This window comes from Bacillus rossius, chromosome 5, assembly GCF_032445375.1.
Source record: "Bacillus rossius redtenbacheri isolate Brsri chromosome 5, Brsri_v3, whole genome shotgun sequence".
Classification (NCBI taxonomy): Eukaryota; Metazoa; Arthropoda; class Insecta; order Phasmatodea; family Bacillidae; genus Bacillus; species Bacillus rossius.
This window is the reverse complement of record NC_086333.1, coordinates 82,749,070-82,769,777: the sequence shown is the minus strand read 5'-3', so window position 1 is coordinate 82,769,777 and position 20,708 is coordinate 82,749,070. Positions and strand designations below refer to the sequence as shown.

The 20,708-nt window shown below is 45.3% G+C and overlaps 2 protein-coding genes across 2 annotated transcripts; one reads left to right on the top strand and one right to left on the bottom strand.

Annotated features, from left to right (window-relative positions):
* The first annotated feature begins 2,067 nt into the window (after positions 1-2,067).
* Positions 2,068-18,943, top strand: LOC134532397 (achaete-scute homolog 1a-like). The gene is made up of 2 exons (XM_063368837.1): positions 2,068-2,726; positions 16,414-18,943. The coding sequence occupies exon 1, from the start codon at positions 2,092-2,094 to the stop codon at positions 2,722-2,724; it is 633 nt and encodes a 210-aa protein (XP_063224907.1). The 5' UTR covers positions 2,068-2,091; the 3' UTR covers positions 2,725-2,726; positions 16,414-18,943.
* Positions 2,735-6,399, bottom strand: LOC134532326 (uncharacterized). The gene is made up of 3 exons (XM_063368746.1): positions 4,177-6,399; positions 2,773-4,115; positions 2,735-2,741 (listed from the first exon to the last, which is right to left on the bottom strand). Exons 1-3 carry the CDS (start codon positions 6,397-6,399, stop codon positions 2,735-2,737), a joined length of 3,573 nt encoding a protein of 1,190 aa, XP_063224816.1.
* Positions 18,944-20,708: the final 1,765 nt, after the last annotated feature.

Sequence of the window (20,708 nt, the reverse complement as noted above, 5' to 3'; positions counted from 1 at the left end):
TTTTTTGGGTTCAATATTTTTGTGCTGTCATCATTTGTGGGGTTTTTTTCGTTCTCTTTCTGTTTTTGGAAAACTATTGCGTTTGTTTCGTATTTTCGTTTTGTCGTGTTTTTGTCTCGTTTCAACTGTTGTGCTGAATTTTTTTTTGTTCCGTTTTTTTGTGCTGTCATCATTTGTGGGTTATTTTTCGTTCTGTTAGTCAATTTTTCTTTGTTTTTTCTTTGTTTGTTGACCATATTCCTGTTATGGAATATTATGTGGTGTATATATCCTGTTGAAACAGCCATTTTTTGCTTAATTTGTGTTTTTTGTCTTTTGTGTTTTTTGTAGTTTTCTTCTACAGACATACATGTGCTTAGCAATGGCGTATGTCCAAAAGCTTACATCAAGTCAAGCACTCCCATTGCACAAATCTTTCAAAGATAATGTCGCTAAGTGTATTGTAATTCAGGTGCACCCTACACTGGCGTAGAATCAAATCATTTGAATCGACAGCGGGGGTGCGTGTGTTGTTAGATAGATTTGGCACACGGGCCTGCTACCAAAGTTACATGTACCTAATGCGGCGGGGGAGTGAAGCTCCCCACCAGTTAGATCCGCCGTGCAGCTCACAGCTCGATCATTCCATCCTAGCCTCGCTCGGAACCACTCAAGATCCGGGTCACGGGTCATCGTTCAGCGCGGAGATCCTTCTGAGCTTCGTGAGGGTTGCCTGTCTGGCGTCACCGTGCACCGAGTGTTGCTGGTGGTATCACATCAGGGGTGGGAAACATGGACGGCGTAGGGGCTGATTATTGCAGTGTCACGGGTCACTGGTGATACTTATATTCATTTAATGCCAAGGCTACTTACTGTGTTCCAATGATATTCCGCTCCAGTAGCGACATAACTCCTGGTCACCAACGACCGTACATATATACCTACTTTCTTAAGTGGTATTCGTGACAATTGGGGTAGTTTGATCAATTTGTGTAAATAAACGCTGTTTAGTGAAGTGTTTTTTAATATATATATATATATATATGACTTCTTATAAAAAAAAGACACAAATATGTAGGATCAATTACTTTTTACTATCGTACATTTTAAGGCCTGCAACCTGAAGCCACGGCTAGCAACTCAGCAACTCATGACGTCACGAGTAATGACGTCACAGCGGTTACAGAAACCTCGTGGTTTTGAATGAACGACCTGGCATTGTAATTGCGTTCTTTCTTGTTGACGGTCCCCGAGAATTCAATGTTGTAACATTCAAATAGTTTTAAAAGTACCATCTATTTTTTACGAAATATACCAGGAAAGTTTTGATAAGTTTTTTTATATTTTGTTGTTAAATATTCAAGAATGAGCGTGCTGTCACGAATTTTTTTCTTAAGTTAGTAAATACCTTTGGTTAGAGATGATTGAAACGAGGTTGACTGGAAAGGACTGGAAATGAACACGCGGTACAAGAGGAAATGCGCCGCTCCAGAAGACGGCCAGTGCTGTGAGACCTGCGCAGACTCGCGGCTCGTGGTGAGCGAGTGTCGGAACACGCTGTGCCCCGCCACCGGGTGCCCGTCAAGCCGGCGGCCCGCAGCTGTCCGCGGGCACGCGTCCTGCTCCCCTCCCTCCCTCCCTCCCTCCCTCCCTCCCTCCCTCCCTCCCTCCCTCCTGACAGTACGGACTTTCGAAAAACGACACTTGCGGAGTTCCGTTTACGAGCGAGGATTAGGTACTCCCCGCGTGGAGAAGGGGGGGGGGGCTGTGTAACCCCTCCCCGGGTTACAGCCGCCCGAATATATATCTTCCAATTTTTTATCTCCCCCTCCCTCCTAGATGTTACGTGAGGCGGCGGTGTGCCCTAACTGCCGCCGGCCTAGGAGGGGAGGGGGAGAGGAGCTGGTTCTTGCCATGCGCCTCACGTCCGAGGCACGCGCTGCAGGTATACCCTCCCTCCCGGGCCGGGTCGCTAGGGGCGAGTGTCGCGCGGCAGGCGGCGGTGGAGGGGAGGTCCCCCTCAAGGCCACGCCGCCAGCCACGCGAGCCCCACGCGACCGGCGTGCCGCCAGACGGCGACCAGGCCTCGCCGCAGACACACACGCGCGCAGCATGGCCGCAGCAGGCTTCCTGGCCGTGGCGCCCCAGCAGCAGCAGCAGCAGCAGCAGCAGCCATCCAGCAGCGAGGCGCTGCACTGCAAGAGACGCATCAGCTTCGCGTACGCGTCGTCGGCGCCGCACCAGCCGGCCTCCGTGGCGCGGCGCAACGCGCGCGAGAGGAACCGCGTCAAGCAGGTCAACAACGGCTTCGCGACGCTGCGGCAGCACATCCCGGCGGCGGTGGCGGCGGCGCTGAGCCCTCCGGCCCCCGCCGCCTCCCCGGGGGCGGCCGGCCCCCAGTCGTCGCGCGCCGCCAGCCGCAAGCTCAGCAAGGTGGAGACCCTGCGCATGGCCGTGGAGTACATCCGCGGGCTGCAGCGGCTGCTGGACGAGCACTCGCCGGCGGCCAGCACCCAGGTGTCGGGGGCGGACCCCGACCACGGCTACTGCTCCGCCAGTCCGCCGAGCGCGCACCGCCGCTGCCCGCCGCCGTCCCCGGACACCGCCTCCTCGCCGGCTCCGTCCTTCGCCTCCGAGGGCTCCACCGCCGGCTCGGCCGCCTACAACTGCGAGAACTACGAGCCCATGAGCCCCGAGGACGAGGAGCTGCTCGACGTGATATCCTGGTGGCAGCAGAGCCACTAGCGGTGAGTGCCTAGCTCCTGGTAGCTTTCCTGCATCACTGTCGCTTGCTCCAGAGCTACTGGTAGCTTCCTCAGCTTCTCCTGCATCACTGTTGCTTGCTCTAGACCTCCTGGTAGCTTCCTCAGCTTCTCCTGCATCATTGTTGCTTGCTCTAGAGCTCCTGGTAGCTTCCTCAGCTTCTCCTGCATCATTGTTGCTTGCTCTAGAGCTCCTGGTAGCTTCTTCAGCTTCTCCATCATTGTTGCTTGCTCTAGAGCTCCTGGTAGCTTCCTCAGCTTCTCCTGCATCATTGTTGCTTGCTCTAGAGCTCCTGGTACCTTCTCCTGCATCACAGTTGCTTGCTCTAGAGCTCCTGGTAACTTCCTCAGCTTCTTCTTCATCACTGTCGCTTGCGCTAGAGCTACTGGTAGCTTCCTCAGCTTCTCCTGCGTCACTGTTGCTTGCTCTAGAGCTCCTGGTAGCTTCCTCAGCTTCTCCTGCATCATTGTTGCTTGCTCTAGAGCTCCTGGTAGCTTCCTCAGCTTCTCCTGCATCATTGTTGCTTGCTCTAGAGCTCCTGGTACCTTCTCCTGCATCACTGTTGCTTGCTCTAGAGCTCCTGGTAGCTTCTCCTGCATCACTGTTGCTTGCTCTAGAGCTACTGGTAGCTTCCTCAGCTTCTCCTGCGTCACTGTTGCTTGCTCTAGAGCTCCTGGTAGCTTCTCCTGCATCACTGTTGCTTGCTCTAGAGCTCCTGGTAACTTCCTCAGCTTCTCCTGCGTCACTGTTGCTTGCTCTAGAGATCCTGGTAGCTTCTCCTGCATCACTGTTGCTTGCTCTAGAGCTCCTGGTAGCTTCCTCAGCTTCTCCTGCGTCACTGTTGCTTGCTCTAGAGCTCCTGGTAGCTTCCTCAGCTTCTCCTGCATCATTGTTGCTTGCTCTAGAGCTCCTGGTAGCTTCCTCAGCTTCTCCTGCATCATTGTTGCTTGCTCTAGAGCTCCTGGTACCTTCTCCTTCATCATTGTTGCTTGCTCTAGAGCTGCTGGTAGCTTCTTCATCTTCTCCTGCATCGCTGTCGCTTGCGCTAGAGCTACTGGTAGCTTCCTCAGCTTCTCCTGCGTCACTGTCGCTTGCTCCAGAGCTCCTGGTAGCTTCCTCAGCTTCTCCTGCGTCACTGTTGCTTGCTCTAGAGATCCTGGTAGCTTCTCCTGCATCACTGTTGCTTGCTCTAGAGCTCCTGGTAACTTCCTCAGCTTCTTCTTCATCACTGTCGCTTGCGCTAGAGCTGCTGGTAGCTTCTTCATCTTCTCCTGCATCGCTGTCGCTTGCGCTAGAGCTACTGGTAGCTTCCTCAGCTTCTCCTGCGTCACTGTTGCTTGCTCTAGAGCTCCTGGTAGCTTCCTCAGCTTCTCCTGCATCATTGTTGCTTGCTCTAGAGCTCCTGGTACCTTCTCCTTCATCATTGTTGCTTGCTCTAGAGCTGCTGGTAGCTTCTTCATCTTCTCCTGCATCGCTGTTGCTTGCTCTAGAGCTCTTGGTAGCTTCTTCAGCTTCTACTTCATCATTGTTGCTTGCTCCAGAGCTCTTGGTAGCTTCTTCAGCTTCTACTTCATCATTGTTGCTTGCTCTAGAGCTCCTGGTAGCTTCTTCAGCTTCTCCTTCATCACTGTTGCTTGCTCCAGAGCTCCTGGTAGCTTCCTCAGCTTCTCCATCATTGTTGCTTGCTCTAGAGCTCCTGGTAGCTTCTTCAGCTTTTCCTTCATCATTGTTGCTTTCTCTAGAGCTCCCGGTAGCTTCTTCAGCTTCTACTTCATCATTGTTGCTTGCTCTAGAGCTCATGGTAGCTTCTTCAGCTTCTCCTTCATCATTGTTGCTTTCTCTAGAGCTCCCGGTAGCTTCTTCAGCTTCTCCATCATTGTTGCTTGCTCTAGAGCTCCTGGTAGCTTCTTCAGCTTCTCCTTCATCATTGTTGCTTTCTCTAGAGCTCCCGGTAGCTTCTTCAGCTTCTCCATCATTGTTGCTTTCTCTAGAGCTCCTGGTAGCTTCTTCAGCTTCTACTTCATCATTGTTGCTTGCTCTAGAGCTCCTGGTAGCTTCTTCAGCTTCTCCTTCATCATTGTTGCTTTCTCTAGAGCTCCCGGTAGCTTCTTCAGCTTCTCCATCATTGTTGCTTGCTCTAGAGCTCCTGGTAGCTTCTTCAGCTTCTACTTCATCATTGTTGCTTGCTCCAGAGCTCTTGGTAGCTTCTTCAGCTTCTACTTCATCATTGTTGCTTGCTCTAGAGCTCCTGGTAGCTTCTTCAGCTTCTACTTCATCATTGTTGCTTTCTCTAGAGCTCCTGGTAGCTTCTTCAGCTTCTACTTCATCATTGTTGCTTGCTCTAGAGCTCCTGGTAGCTTCTTCAGCTTCTACTTCATCATTGTTGCTTGCTCTAGAGCTCTTGGTAGCTTCTTCAGCTTCTACTTCATCATTGTTGCTTGCTCTAGAGCTCCTGGTAGCTTCTTCAGCTTCTACTTCATCATTGTTGCTTGCTCCAGAGCTCTTGGTAGCTTCTTCAGCTTCTACTTCATCATTGTTGCTTGCTCTAGAGCTCCTGGTAGCTTCTTCAGCTTCTACTTCATCATTGTTGCTTGCTCTAGAGCTCTTGGTAGCTTCTTCAGCTTCTACTTCATCATTGTTGCTTGCTCTAGAGCTCCTGGTAGCTTCTTCAGCTTCTACTTCATCATTGTTGCTTGCTCCAGAGCTCTTGGTAGCTTCTTCAGCTTCTACTTCATCATTGTTGCTTGCTCTAGAGCTCCTGGTAGCTTCTTCAGCTTCTACTTCATCATTGTTGCTTGCTCTAGAGCTCCTGGTAGCTTCTTCAGCTTCTCCTTCATCACTGTTGCTTTCTCTAGAGCTCCCGGTAGCTTCTTCAGCTTCTCCATCATTGTTGCTTGCTCTAGAGCTCCTGGTAGCTTCTTCAGCTTCTCCTTCATCATTGTTGCTTTCTCTAGAGCTCCCGGTAGCTTCTTCAGCTTCTCCATCATTGTTGCTTTCTCTAGAGCTCCCGGTAGCTTCTTCAGCTTCTACTTCATCATTGTTGCTTGCTCTAGAGCTCCTGGTAGCTTCTTCAGCTTCTCCTTCATCACTGTTGCTTTCTCTAGAGCTCCCGGTAGCTTCTTCAGCTTCTCCATCATTGTTGCTTGCTCTAGAGCTCCTGGTAGCTTCTTCAGCTTCTCCTTCATCATTGTTGCTTTCTCTAGAGCTCCCGGTAGCTTCTTCAGCTTCTCCATCATTGTTGCTTTCTCTAGAGCTCCCGGTAGCTTCTTCAGCTTCTACTTCATCATTGTTGCTTGCTCTAGAGCTCCTGGTAGCTTCTTCAGCTTCTCCTTCATCACTGTTGCTTTCTCTAGAGCTCCCGGTAGCTTCTTCAGCTTCTCCATCATTGTTGCTTGCTCTAGAGCTCCTGGTAGCTTCTTCAGCTTCTACTTCATCATTGTTGCTTTCTCTAGAGCTCCCGGTAGCTTCTTCAGCTTCTCCATCATTGTTGCTTGCTCTAGAGCTCCTGGTAGCTTCTTCAGCTTCTCCATCATTGTTGCTTTCTCTAGAGCTCCCGGTAGCTTCTTCAGCTTCTACTTCATCATTGTTGCTTTCTCTAGAGCTCCCGGTAGCTTCTTCAGCTTCTACTTCATCATTGTTGCTTGCTCTAGAGCTCATGGTAGCTTCTTCAGCTTCCCTCCAACTCTAGCATGTTCTAGCGCCAACCATTGCATCCACCCAGTACCTTCGTATTACCAGCGCGGTAGAACCTTCCAATGTTTACATTTGCATGCTAAGTCCAAGATACGTGCTGAAGGTAAATAAATTATGTATCTACTAAAGTTCATCTCTTCAAGTCATAAAGTACGTAAAATATTCATGTGATACGGCAGTAAAAACATTTATATACCTACCTCATGTTACCTTGCGAATAGTCAGCTTAAATAACACCAATAAATAAGTACCTTTATGTGTTTCGCGCGTACGCCTGTAATTACTCAGAAGACGAATTTTTAATTGCAGTGTTGTAAATATGATGGAAATAAGTTTTTTTAGCGCTCTTTTGTCATCGTAATTTACTACAAAAATTTATATTTATTTTGTTAACAATGAAAGCGAAACTGAATACTGAGCCGCAAGGCAAATATTCTTGTGGATAAACATATAATTTATTAAACATTTACTGCAATAATAATAATGAGTTTTTAAGTCATTGCTTTTTATTTTACTTTTCCGATTGTTTTTCAATCTTGTCCTAATAAAGGTTCCCGGCATGTTTAGAGTTACTATAGCTTTTATTTGAATGGTAAATGCTTAAATTTTTATCTTTTGCCTCATATTTCCCCATAACATATTTTTCGGGTAAAAGTTTTCATAAAGCTCCGTATATGGACATAACCGTAACACTTTAGAGGAACACCGATTAAACATTGCCTCGTTTCTTACTTGATTCCAAACCAGTAGTGGATTGTTACCGTGAAATAGTGTTTGTTTACATCAAAAAAATATTCCAATGTCAACTGTTTTAAACAAAAATATTTTTTATGCAAATGGTTTATAGTTTTTTGCACGTATTATTTTTTTTATATTATTATTAGGGTCACTGATGTGAGGTTTTATAAAATTAAATAAAGTGTGGAATAAGGGGACATCTAGCTGTTGTTACAAACAGGATATCCGTCTAATGGTTTTTGTTTTCATGATGTGTACTTGTTTCACAAACCGCGTTGTATTTGTCTGCAGTTATGAAAATTCTTACCTGTCTTGGGTATGCGTTGCCGTTTTATCGGCCACTTCATTTTCATTATTATTAACCTTAAGTCATCGAGAGCCAGATAACTTAGCACGAAACCATAAATACATAAAGGCTAAATAAAAAAAACAACACACACCTTAAAATAAAACGTACAACAAATTTTTCTCCCACTCCTCCCTCCCCTGGACACAAACTAAGGGTCTCTGGCTAATAACGGTTTGAATTTGTTTTACGTTGGTTACCATGCGCTGTTCAGTACTCGATGTTCATACACAATCTTGTGAATTACCACTTAGTAGCATGACGTTTTTGCTGGATATATATTCCAAGTGTAAGTTTTACAAGGGTTTTCATTTTCATGTATGGTTTGGAGTAATGATTTTGAATATTTACACTATTGGTAGCCAAACTTAAAATAGTGTGGTGACAGTTACTAATGGACCGATTTTCATCTTGTTTATTCTTTTTCAAATTTCAGTAACAAACTTTTAATCTTCCTCTTCAATTTGGTTAATTTGATTTAAAACCACGAATTTAATTTTTCAATTGCCAATTGGTCGTATCTAAACTTAATTAGAAGTCGAGTTGGGATTTCCTGTTTCTAGCAGGCCTGTGGCCAAGCCTCAAAAGTTGGCAACACTGCTCTACACCCTCTTTAGTTTATGGTTTCCGTTTCTGATGTTTCTCTTGTAGATATGGGTATCGTCGCCTCGCTGATTGAATATCGTCTTCATGAATGAGCGACGGTGTCAATTTCTGCTGTTAAAACAATATCTACCATATCCTTATAGGCTATAAGTGTGTGCGCGTGTGTATCGTACACGTAAAAAGGTCACGCACAAAGGATGCCGCCAAATGTCGTTCTCAAGAGAGGGGCGTTGGAAACCGGAGGCGGCTGGCAGCTGGCTGGTTTAAGAATTTACAACCGCATCGCGAGTTTTTATTGATCATGTTCCCAACTAGCAGGACAACTTCAGGGAGACGTTAAAAGTTTAAATCTGTTTTATGATATACATTTTTTTTACTTCTTTGTAGGTGACATATGTAGTTCAGGCATTACCACTTCTCTTACAAATAATTACATTTACAAATAAACAGCTATTGGATCAGCTAGTTACAGTAAAACATTTAACATAATAATAATATAATTTACGATGATATGTGTAATATGCTGGAAAACAATCTTGTACATAAATAATTCGTATACAATGTGTTGAAACGGGTTGTAAACCAAAATGGTAAGTTACTGAAGATTGCTTGATAAGGGGGTAGGGGAGATACAAAGAATAGCAAGCATCCTGTAATACTTGAAATATGACGTGGAATCGATATATCGAATGGGATGATGGCAGAAAGAATACATAAGCGGAATAGGAGGAGAGAAGCGCCTTGAAAAAAATATATACGTATACCCCGAACATTGGTGACGTCTGCCGAGAATTTAAAGATCGCCGCACAGAAAACCGAGGCACAGAACACTATTGCACAGAACACTGAGGCACAGGACACCACAGCACAGAATACATAGGCACACATAGGCAAAGAACATGGAGGTACATAACACCGAATCTCAGAATATCGAGGCACAGAAAACAAGAAGAACATTGTGATACAATAACACCTGTTTTACAGAACATCAAGGCACATTTCACCAAGAAACAGAATTATGAGACTCCTAACACCAATGCACAGAACACCGAAAACAACCTCTAACACAGAATACCTCGGCACATAACACAAAAATCCTAGGCAGAGGACACCCGGGCCCCGGATATCAGAAAACAGAACACCGAGGCTTATAATATCGAGCCACAGAACACCGAGACACAGATCATCGAAGTACAGAACACCAGGAACAGAACATAGAGCTACAGAACACTAATGCACAAATAATCTAGACACAGAACACTTAAACACTTAACACCGAAGCACATAACAGTGAGGCACAGAACACCGATCATAGATTACCGAGGCACAAAAAAACATCATGCACGGAACACCCGGGTGCAGAACATCGAGGCACAGAACACCCAGCCACAAAAAAAAAAGGATGCACAAAACGCACGTGCAGAGAACACCGAGGTTCATAACATTGGGTACTAAACATTGAGGCACAGCACATTGAGGGAATAGTACAGTCTCACGGAACACTTGAGACAGGAAAACGAGACACATAACATCAAGACACAGAACGCAGATGTACAGAACACCGAGGCAAGAAACAGCCGGCATTCAGGAGTGCAACTGACGAGTTGATGGCGGACTCGTGCCGCACGCCAAGATGGCGACGAGCGGACCACGAGACAGGGGTTCGTGGAGTGTGAGGACAGCGTGTTACCACTGCGGTGGGCCCGGGTAGAAGGCGCGACGTGGCCGAAGAGACCTCCAGTCCACACGGCCGTCCACTGTCGCGGCCTTCCAAGGAGACCCGCTTCCACCGCAGGCACCAGACCGTGAACTAGCTCCCACCGGTCGAACAACCACCGCGGTCCGCGTCTTCTGGACACCCTTCGGTCCACTTCTACCCGTGCGGCGATGTTGTCCCAGTAGGTGGCCCGTCAGTCATCTCGTTTGGGTCATCGGAACCGGAACCGATTTCCAGAACCGGGAATTTCGGTACTAGTTTTAAACGGAACCGAGAATTACCGGTATTTCAGGTACTAGGTAGTATTTTTTTTTATATATAAATGGTGCAGCAGTCGGTGGTTGAAGTATTAATAGTTTTGAACGATTAAACAAGGTTTTGTGACCAAACGTAAAAATATAAACTCTTGCATTACAACATTCTATTGCAAAAAGTATCTACTAACTTGAAGAAATCACTTCATATCCACTATTACTCTCAAACATTAACTCATGCAAAACACAAAATTATTAACTTTTAATAAAATTTCTTCTATTCATAAGAAAACTTGTCGAGGGAGTACAGCGCTGTGAGGTATATCTGGTGTTCGCTGAAATACAGGAAGGTTTCTTGTAATGATTACAAACTTTCTCTAAAAGGTTTTGTGCCGACATGAATTCTCAAACCTTCCTCAACTCCTCTCGTAACTTCCGCGGTTGGCAGACGCCTTGTTTGCCAGACGTGATTATTTCAAGGCGGCCGCCTGATCGAGAGCACTATATATAAGCTTCGGAGGCACTAAGGGCGATATTGGCTCGGGTATCACACTCCTCTTCGCCTCTAAGCACCGGTCACAGACCTGTAGTGCAGTCTGCTCGTCGTGACGCACCACTGTGGGACTTGCAGCGGCGACCCTTGAATATTAAACCCTGCACTTCCCTGTATCACTTAATAATACTGCGAGTCAAATTTTTCTTACCTAAAATTTTTTGTGGAAACACCCGTTTCAACCTTTTGCACTGTCCAAAAAAGTACACGTTATAAACGAAACAAAGGAGCGAAACTTGTATAGACAAGTGCATTGGCTCTTAAAAAAAATATTCGTAATCAGGTACTTTTAATAAGTCTCGAGTGGTTTGACGACCTAGCCAGTAGGTGACCACCTAGCCAGTCGATCACATAACCAGGTGGCCACCTAGACAAGCGGCCACCTAGTCGGTCGGCCACCAAGCCAGTCGGCGAACTTTACGTCGACCACGGGCGTTGAATAGAGCAAATCTCGATTTCTCGTCGGCTCAATCAAGTCCCGAAAAGATGGTGGGGGGGGGGGGGGGGTTAGCCGTGACTGGCAACAGCAGATAGAAGGAATCGTCGCTATCAACACAGACAAGCTTGTGTGACTGTGCTGAAGGACGAGGTCCGCGGCTCTGGCAGGACTCGCGACCACGAGTCCTGAGTCCTGTGTCCTGTTGTTCGAGGAGCTGACAAGACATGGAGTGCAACATCCTGTCCGACGAGACACGATGACGTCGTAGGAACATTTGAAATACTATGTTAATATAAACGTCATTCAAAGGAAGTGAGAACTAAACTCGACGAGATTTCGATGTAAGAAATGTGAACCGTGATCAATAAAACAACAATAAGGATAACAGCATTGATAAGAAGACCTCGTAGAGAAAACCAGCGTGTAAGGATGGGGGGAGCTGAATTGTGGCCCCTTGGAAGGGCAGCCCATCAGGATTTTTCTGGCATTGGTGTTTTTGAAAGGTTGTCTGAATTAGGTTAGGTTAGGTCACTTTACAAACTAACCACTGTCAGAAAAATCCTGAAGGGTTGCCCATCCAAGGGGCAGCATTAGAGTCGCCCCTAAGGATGAACGAGGACGCAGAGAGAATCAGATAATTTGAAACTGGAACACACGACTCCTCGGTGGTGCGCAGTGCCGTGTGGTCTCAAGAGGAGTGGAGTCTCGGAGACGCACGGCGCCTCCTGACGGAGGCTGTGAATGGACCACGGCCGACGCACCGCCCACGCAGGCGCCTGCTCGCCCATTCACGGCCGACAGCGGCGATTGTGCGGCCGAGTTGGTATTCGCGCCGCGCGCCGCCTGACAAGCCATTGTCAGCCCGCCGTGCCTCTGTCTGTCTCTCTCTCTCTCTCTCTCTCTCTCTCTCTCTCTCTCTCTCTCTCTCTCTCTCGCCTGTCTCCGGCGACAGCGAGACGGCCACCACACTCTTAACTAGCGACCAATTAGGCAAGGACCTGAGTTTGTTTTACTCAAAACAATAACCAAGGTTTAAGTAAAACAAAAAAAAATTGGTTGTCTGTAAAGTCGATTTACGGACGATAGTTTAACGTGACAACGTCATATCAAAACATTGATGAAATGATTGCATACTTCTATGAATAAAATTGAATGTTTTTTTTTATTGAATTATCACTATTTTGTATGAATACAAAGGAGTGAAATGAAATCTACAATTTAATTGATAAATTTACTTTTATTTGCACTCATTAATTCAAATATGTTTATTACTTTAACGAACAGATTATTTTTAATATAACCTTTATACATGTTTTTGCTATTTAACTTCTTCCAATCCGTGTTATTCTGTTAAGGATAGGACGATGATAGGAAAAGTAGGGAACGAATGGGAGTGTTTCAAGTTTAATGTGCCTCGAAAAAGTCAAATCGATGGTTGTTCCAATCGAGTGGAAGAGAGATAAATGCGGCGCAAGCGTGCAATGAGCGTAAAGGGACACAGCGCAACGGGACAATGTGCGTAACGGGACACATTTCCGTGCGTGCAGCCGGCGTTCATCGATTTATTAGACGTTGTCACGTCAAAAAAAAATCTTAAATCGATCTTGCCCATCGGAAGAACCATTCGGATAACGTATGCAAGATGTTTGGCTCGAGCCGAGTACACACTGCGTGCTGTCCAGTACACACTGCGTGCTGTCCAGTACACACTGCGTGCTGTCCAGTACACACTGCGTGCTGTCCAGTACGCACCGTGTGTGCTGTAACGGGACTCTTCAAACATGTTCCAGCCCAACGACTCCCGCCTCTCGTCTGACGAGACGAAGACGACGTGGAACAAATTACACGGTGTCATTACAGCGCTCGAGCGGGGGGAAAGAGGCTGCGCCGCGCCGAGTCTAGGAATGCCGAAGCGGTCTATTTTAGAGACGTCTATGGCCGGCGGCGGTCTAGGCTGCTGTCGCTTTCGCGGTTCCTGTGCTGACGTCACGATCGTGTCGCTCCGGGCTGTGCCGGCCTTCCAGAAGCTCATTGATCGATAACAAGGGGTTACACGTGAGTGGGTTACTTCTTCCTTGTTCGTAACTGGCTCGCGGCCATCAATGGTGTATCCAGAGCACTCTAGTGCTACCAACGTGACGCAAATGTATAGGTTCTTCAAGGCTACTGCTCGGCTCTACGTCATTACTAGAGACCGGAAAAATTCGCGATTTCAATGACCTCTAGGATTGACTCCGTGATCCTTTATGCACTCGGGAGAATTGCATCTGCTCATTGGTTACTGACTCGTGACACCTGTTAACTGGGATGCTCGTGATTAGCTACTTCTTTTGTTTACATTTTTCCATTGGCCTAAAGTCCTTCAGATATACTGTGGTCCAATCACCGAAGCAGCAAAAATGCAAACCTTTTGGATTCTAGCCTATCCTGAAATGAATGCGCGAATTTTTCAGGTCTCTACTCATTGGTCGATAACAAGGGGTTACACGTGAGTGGGTTACTTCTTCCTTGTTCGTAACTGTTTCCCGGTCATCCAGGGGCGTGTCCATAGCACTCTAGTGCTACCAACGTGACGCAAAAAAAGTATACGTTCTTCAAGGCTACTGCGCGGCTCTACGTCATTACTATGGGAATGTGGGACCCGCATTATTATTTGGCTGAAGCTTCACCGCATGACCTTGCACATTTCCACTGTGCTTATCATTGGTAGCCTACGCCCCGAAGACATAGAAGGTTGTCTCAAACGAGATCCAGCCAATGGACGATTCGCACGGTTTTTTATTGTATGCAAAACTGAGGTGTGGATCTTAATGACAAAAAAAAATTATTACCAAATTTTTAATGACCGAACTGGTTTTCTAGTTGATCAATTAATGTCACTATAGTTCAAGGGACGAGAGAGAGAGAGAGAGATATATAGAGATTAAGATTTATCATACCAAAATTGGTATGTGAAAACATCCATTTTAGCCTTTAATTACACTTACAAAAAATAAATGTTAAAGACGGAGTCATGAAACTTGTTTAGGAAAGTACAGTAGAACCCCTCATATCCGACCATCCCACAACCGACTCCTCCGGATATCCGACTTGGTCTCCGTAGTTGGCGAGCCTGTTCAGACTTGAAAAAGTGACGCATCTACATGTTTTCGTGACGCAAACTGTCAGTTCAGACGTGATTGTTGTGTAGAATGTGCTCGTACTATAATCTTGTACTGTTCTATGTTCTTTTTTTTTAACGTAACGTATTGTATAGTGGCCGCAAAATCAAGATTGACAAAAACTGAAACAAAAATCAATTACTGAATTCTTTAAACAAAGTATGCTTACATTGTATTCATCTTCTCATTTATAATTTAAGAAAAGTAAATGTTTGAAACGTAACCAGCAACATTTTTACAAATAAAAGTTGTATTACTATAAATACTGTATAGCTGGGAAAGGCGTTTTTGTGTTCCTACGGACATCCGACCTTTTGGCCGTTCCGACCACGGCCCGGTCCCATCGTGGTCGGATGTGAGAGGTTATTCGTAGACTCTGGAGCGGCCAGCGAGTGACGCGGTGAGAAGAGCGGTGTGGCTGGAGCCACAGCGAGGCTGCAGGGCTGGCTGTTGCGTGCTCGCTGGGGGGACTTTTCGCGCAGGCAGGCCGTCTTGGGGCAGGTAGGGAGGCCTCCCTTTTATCGGCCCTTCTCCTGAAAGGGCTCGGTGGTGAGGGGTCGCCGCCCCAGGACCAGACCCCGCGAGGAGAAAGGGCTTGCAGGGTTCCCCCCCCCCCCAACCCCCAACCCCCGCGGGCGCAGGACGGGTTTTGTAAAGGTCCTTCCAAAAGGAACTAGCTTCCACGAGCCGGGAGGACATAAAGACTCGGCGGAGAAGAATGGCTCGCGCCGGGGCCTCGCTCAACGGGAATATTGTGTCGGCCAAACACCCGGGATAGGGGGCCCCGGGAGCGAGCATAAAGCCGTTCACGAAATATCTTCCGTCCCCTCGCTTGCCTTCTACCTTCGTACCCTACACGCTTTCAGGTGCATTCTGCAATTATTTACACTCTGTCTTATCTGCCTCCGCGCCGCGCGAGGTGCAAAAAAAAAAACATTTACGTCCACTGGCGCGCTGTGGCTTTTTACCTGGCCAGCTTCGCTTCAGCAGCGCGGCTAGCTGGAACTGGCTTCCAGGGAACTGGCTTCCAGGAGAACTGGCTTCCAGGGAACTGGCTTCCAGGAGAACTAGCTTCCAGGAGAACCGGCAGCAGAGTTGTGGAGTCGAGCCTCGCGATCAAAGATAATTCCTTACTGAGGTTCAAGGGAGAAGCAAGGCCAATTTTTTTTTACAAATTTTTTTCTTAACATTTACTAGATACTAAAACCTTCTAATATGTTTTTTTGGTCAGTTATAGGCTACGTATATTGCCTTAATTTTCGTTTTGAAACTCCAGTTAATCATAGTGTTACGAACGCAGACAGGACCGCGACGCGTGCTAGGATTCGGAGCTGGCTGGCGGCCACTCACGGCCTCTGACGTCACGCGCCGGCCACTGACGTGAGGCATGCCACGGATTACAAGGGTCCTTTCTGCCCCCTCCCCCCTTTCCGCTCCCCACGCACCTTCCCGTCTCAGGCCATTGCCAATGACACTTTTAGCGGCCTGGGATTCTGGGTATTCTGGGTGTTTCCCGAGGTTGCCGCGCGGAGTGGCGCGAATAAACACCGGCTCTCTGGACTTTTCGGGCGTCGTGTCGGCCCAAGGTGACGCGACACCTCCAACCCCCCAGCTGGCTCCAGAAAGTCTGGCCAGGGTATAAAAGCAGCGACGCCGGCCTCCGCGAATAGCGGAGAGAGTCTCCCCCTCGGGGAGTGATACTGGCGACACCCGTGTGAAGAGGGCAGTGGCCGGGCCTATCGGGAGGCGACAACTGAGTGAAGGCCTGGCGACGAGTGATAGTGGATGACTGTACTGCGGCGCGGTGAAGGAAGCGGACAGAAGAGCGAGCCACTGTCGAGCCAAGCTGCAGTGGAAGGTGTTAATGTTTCAATGACCAGTTGTGTTGTGGACAGAGATCTTGAGTGCATTAATTAAATTTATGGCGTAGACATTTTTAATAATGAAAACTGAACCAATTAATCGGGCTATACCTTACGAACCCAGTCTTCTCCCCACATTACACTCGTAACAATATGATTACTAGAAAATGGTGAATATGCGATGGGATAGGAAAACAGCTAACGTCTAACACCTGAGTAGCGCAGATCGTGTACATGTTGGTTTGAAGTGGGACTTGTCGAGTGTGAACTGGTTCTTCATGCGTGTTCTCCCGCTGTTGCAGGACCCCGGGTCACGTGATGACGGGGTGGCTGTGACGTCACGACCCCCCAGTGCCTTCCGCCGCCTCCGAGCCTGCGCACGAGCGGCGCCTCAGAGCAACACTCGCGTAGAAGCGAGCAGACACGACCACAGAACACAAGAGCGCACAGAAGCGAAGCCAACGTGTCGACGTCTTTGAAGTTGATCACGATCACGTAATTCAGTGATCGACGATACATGATTATGTCCTTCCTGCACTGCCTGTCCCTGACACTCGCTTGTGATTGGCCAGTGTATTTTCCAACAGATTTTACTTGGATGACTGTACGCGCTTTTTTTTTTTTTTTTTTTCAGAATCCCATTAGTCCTATTTTTTTCTCCTCTTCAAATAGGAGTTATTTATTTTTATAATTTTTCGCAGACCATAAAATATCGCGGCCATTTGAATTTGTAAACAAAAAATTGCTGGAATATTATTATATGAGAGTTTTGTTTCGGTTCAAATTCTATAACACTGGGTTGATGAATATACATTTTCAAAAGCGCTGGCGACAATCAAATGAATCACAGAAAACATTCGTATGGTTTTATGCTATTTTTTTGTACAGAAAATAGTGGCCTAGAAGATGACCTATTAAAAACTCATACACTTTTCACGATCAGGAATCAGATTTTGTTCCTTTTTTCTATGAATATATACATCCTCAAAAAAATTACTTTTTAGTTAACTAAAAGTCATTAACTTGTTTGAAGAGGATTCCATTTAACATATAATTTTCATTCAATTCATTCTCAAAGCTGTAAAAAATTGGCTTAAAAAATTCAGTTAATTGACTCCAATAAATAAATAATTAGCATAAAAAAATACTTCCGGACGGAGTCGGGAAATGCCGTATTCTTAACAAATTTCCACTGTAATAGAGTTAAAAAAAATTGTCAGGAAACGGTATGCCGTGACATAGTTAATGTCACCTTTTTTATTACCTCGCGATAGCGAATTATTCACACGTTGCGGAAATGGTGCTTGACCACGTCTGCTGGTGGTTAGTAAGCATGGATTAGAATCCCCGGCATTCAACCCAGTCACGTCCACGAAATACAGTCCGTTTAAAACTGTTTGCACAACCGCAGACACTGCACTTGGACCAATGTTTTGAGTTGCTCAGGCCACGAGCTACTGAAAGAAACAATTACACCCGGTTATCACATGCCCTGCTCATGGCATGTGTCGCACCTGGCATGTGTCACTCATGGCATGTGTCGCACCTGGCATGTGTCTTTCATGGCATGTGTCGCACCTGGCATGTGTCACTCATGGCATGTGTCGCACCTGGCATGTGTCGCACCTGGCATGTGTCACTCATGGCATGTGTCGCACCTGGCATGTGTCACTCATGGCATGTGTCGCACCTGGCATGTGTCGCACCTGGCATGTGTCGCACCTGGCATGTGTCACTCACGGCATGTGTCGCACTTGACATGTGTCGCACCTGGCATGTGTCGCACCTGGCATGTGTCACTCATGGCATGTGTCGCACATGGCATGTGTCGCACATGGCATGTGTCGCACTGGTGACCGGTGGCTGTGCGGGTGACAGCTTTGCTTCTGTGCGCGAGACTGTTCTGTGTTCCACCAGGCCTGTCCTGCGTCCTCAAGATGAAAACAACCAGCACACATGTCGTATGCTCTAGTAGAAGCGATGTTTGTTTCAAACAGAGGTCGACAGTGTGCACTACCTGTGTTTTGTAATGTGAAATAGTTGCAGCATGCTTATACGCATCAGTCTATGCTCTCAAATGCCAAAAAGTATTTATCAGGTCATGTCCACAGCTTCAGCGAGTGCTGTAACACACAATATTGGCTACGATCGTGTAGCTACTTCATTAACATGTGCTCTGCCAAGAATGTGAGTTTGCATTTGCAACATGTTAGCTTCCTGCATTCCGTGACAGAAATGAACAAAGTATGTTTAATTCGCAGGCTTTTTGAGTTTTATTGTTAACAGAATCTCGCTCGTTTTGAAATGGTATTCCTGTACCATTGAACTTGTACTGAAGAGACTTGTGTTTTGAGTCCTTTTTGGATTCGATTTATATGTATGTTAAATTTCTAGTCAATGTTATCTGAATTATCAGTGTCATACGATCGTTTAGAAGTGGGGACAAAAGACTCTATATTTAGAGCGTACATTCCGAGAGAGCTTGATGATGTTTTCATGAATATTGGTTTTTCGTGTCGATACACCTTATAGATGTTTTTTTAGCATAGTTATAATTGTTTGCTATACTGTTACTGATGCTGTTATTTATTTTTCTATTAGAAATTTGTTAGAGTCTTCTATGTGATAGCATTCTTGTAAACTTTAAGATAGCTAATATTTTGTATATAAGATCTATGTCTTTTTTAATTTTTTAAAAAGAAACCTGTAAATATCCATACCTACACTATTCCGTAATTTGTTTGAGCTAGTAAATGTCCCAGAGGTTTGTTCAAATTTTTCTTCATTCTTCCAGAAATTGCAGTGTTAAATGGCTAATTTTATGTCACTAAATCATATTCCATTAAAATTTATATAAAACTGTATTTTATATGCTGTTGATGAACATTTAATGCGAATATATACATATACCAATTTTTTATACTTGTACAGATTTTTACATTAAATTTTCTATATTTTATTAACTGAGAAGTGTTTTCATTATTCCTTGTATGGTCAACAAGAAAAATAAATAGTAATGTAGTTTGTTCTTATTATGTTTTGAGTTTATGCAAATAGTACAGATTCTATGAAACATCACATTTAAGATATGTTGAATGTATTACAAATTTTTACTTTATTTACTTGAGGCTTCTATACGTCTGCCTACGAGCATAACCTGCTGCGTGCTGTCATTTAGAAATCACAAGACTTGATCTGTAGGGAAGGTGGTCCATAGCGAAAAAAAAATGCTTTTATGCTGCTCACAGGAGGAATATTCTTATAAGGCTCATAGATGGACCAATGAAACCGATGATGTCGCTCTACTTAAAGTAGGCGCTTCATCTGAGAATAACATACACAGCTAACATTTTTTCTGTACTTTTACAAAAGATTAATCTTGAAACCAATTGTCAAAAAATAGTTTGTAACACTACAAGAAAGATATTGTAACTTCGTACAACACATGACTATGGTTGTTATTGCATATATGAAATACTTTTTTTGGTGATAATACTGAGTATGTTAACGAAAAGTGGCTCCTAATTTTATGTTTCAATTGATACTTCATTCAAGCATAATTTTTTTTAAACCGTGCAAAAGATTATCGAATATTCAATCATTGGACTTTATTTTGTTTTATTATGCTTATTAGTGTGTAGTTAATACTGGAAAGCTATTCAGGGAACGGTTTACAAATAACTCTAAGTATTGCAAGTCCTGGACAACACAAAGCATAAATGCCTGGGTAAGAATCCGAACCCAGTATTACCACGAACCATAGTTTGTAGTGACAGTTGTTTCCATGTAAATGTACAAATCTACTAATGTCTGTAATTTTACATGAATATTTCTGTTAGATTTACAAAAAAAATCTCAGTGTAGGTACATAATCACAGAGCTGCCAACCATTACGGATTTTCCGTAATTATTACGGATTTTAACCCCGAATTACGGAATTACGGAACATCGCTGGTTTATTACGGAAACGAGGCTTTGTGCTGCGAGGTAACGGAGAAAATTCCGTTTCTGCTGTGCTTGTTTCGTGAACGCAGTTTGAATACATCGCTTGGTTGCACAAATAACGGAACTAGTAAGTGTGCGCATGTACGATGTACTGTCGAAATAAGTAAATTAATTCTCGTGTTTTCAAATAATAATGGGATGGTATTACGTCCGTTGTACGATACAACTAGTACATATTCTCAGACTTATCGTTTGAAGGCTACTTAAATCACGATAATTTTTGTACGGTACTTTGGCTAACCTGTGTTGTTAATTTATTTCTTGAAAGCCATTTTTTTTTTCATCATAGTGTTTTTGTCGTGTCTACAGACGTGAAATTTTTTTATGTTTTTCGATAGTGTTGTGTTCTTCAGTGCCGGTTTTAGAAATGAAGCGTGTGACAGAATAATGTGTATCTGGAAAAAAAAAACACGCAAGTCTTCAGAGCTTTCGACTTAAATATTCAAAAGAATGGCCATGCTTGTCGTTTTCAAATGTTTGGAACGCCACGGTTTTGTAATGTATGCACGTGTGACTTTTCGATTGCACATGGTGGAAGGGATGACTGTAGACGGCATATTGAATCATAGAAACATGCAGAACATTTTAAAGC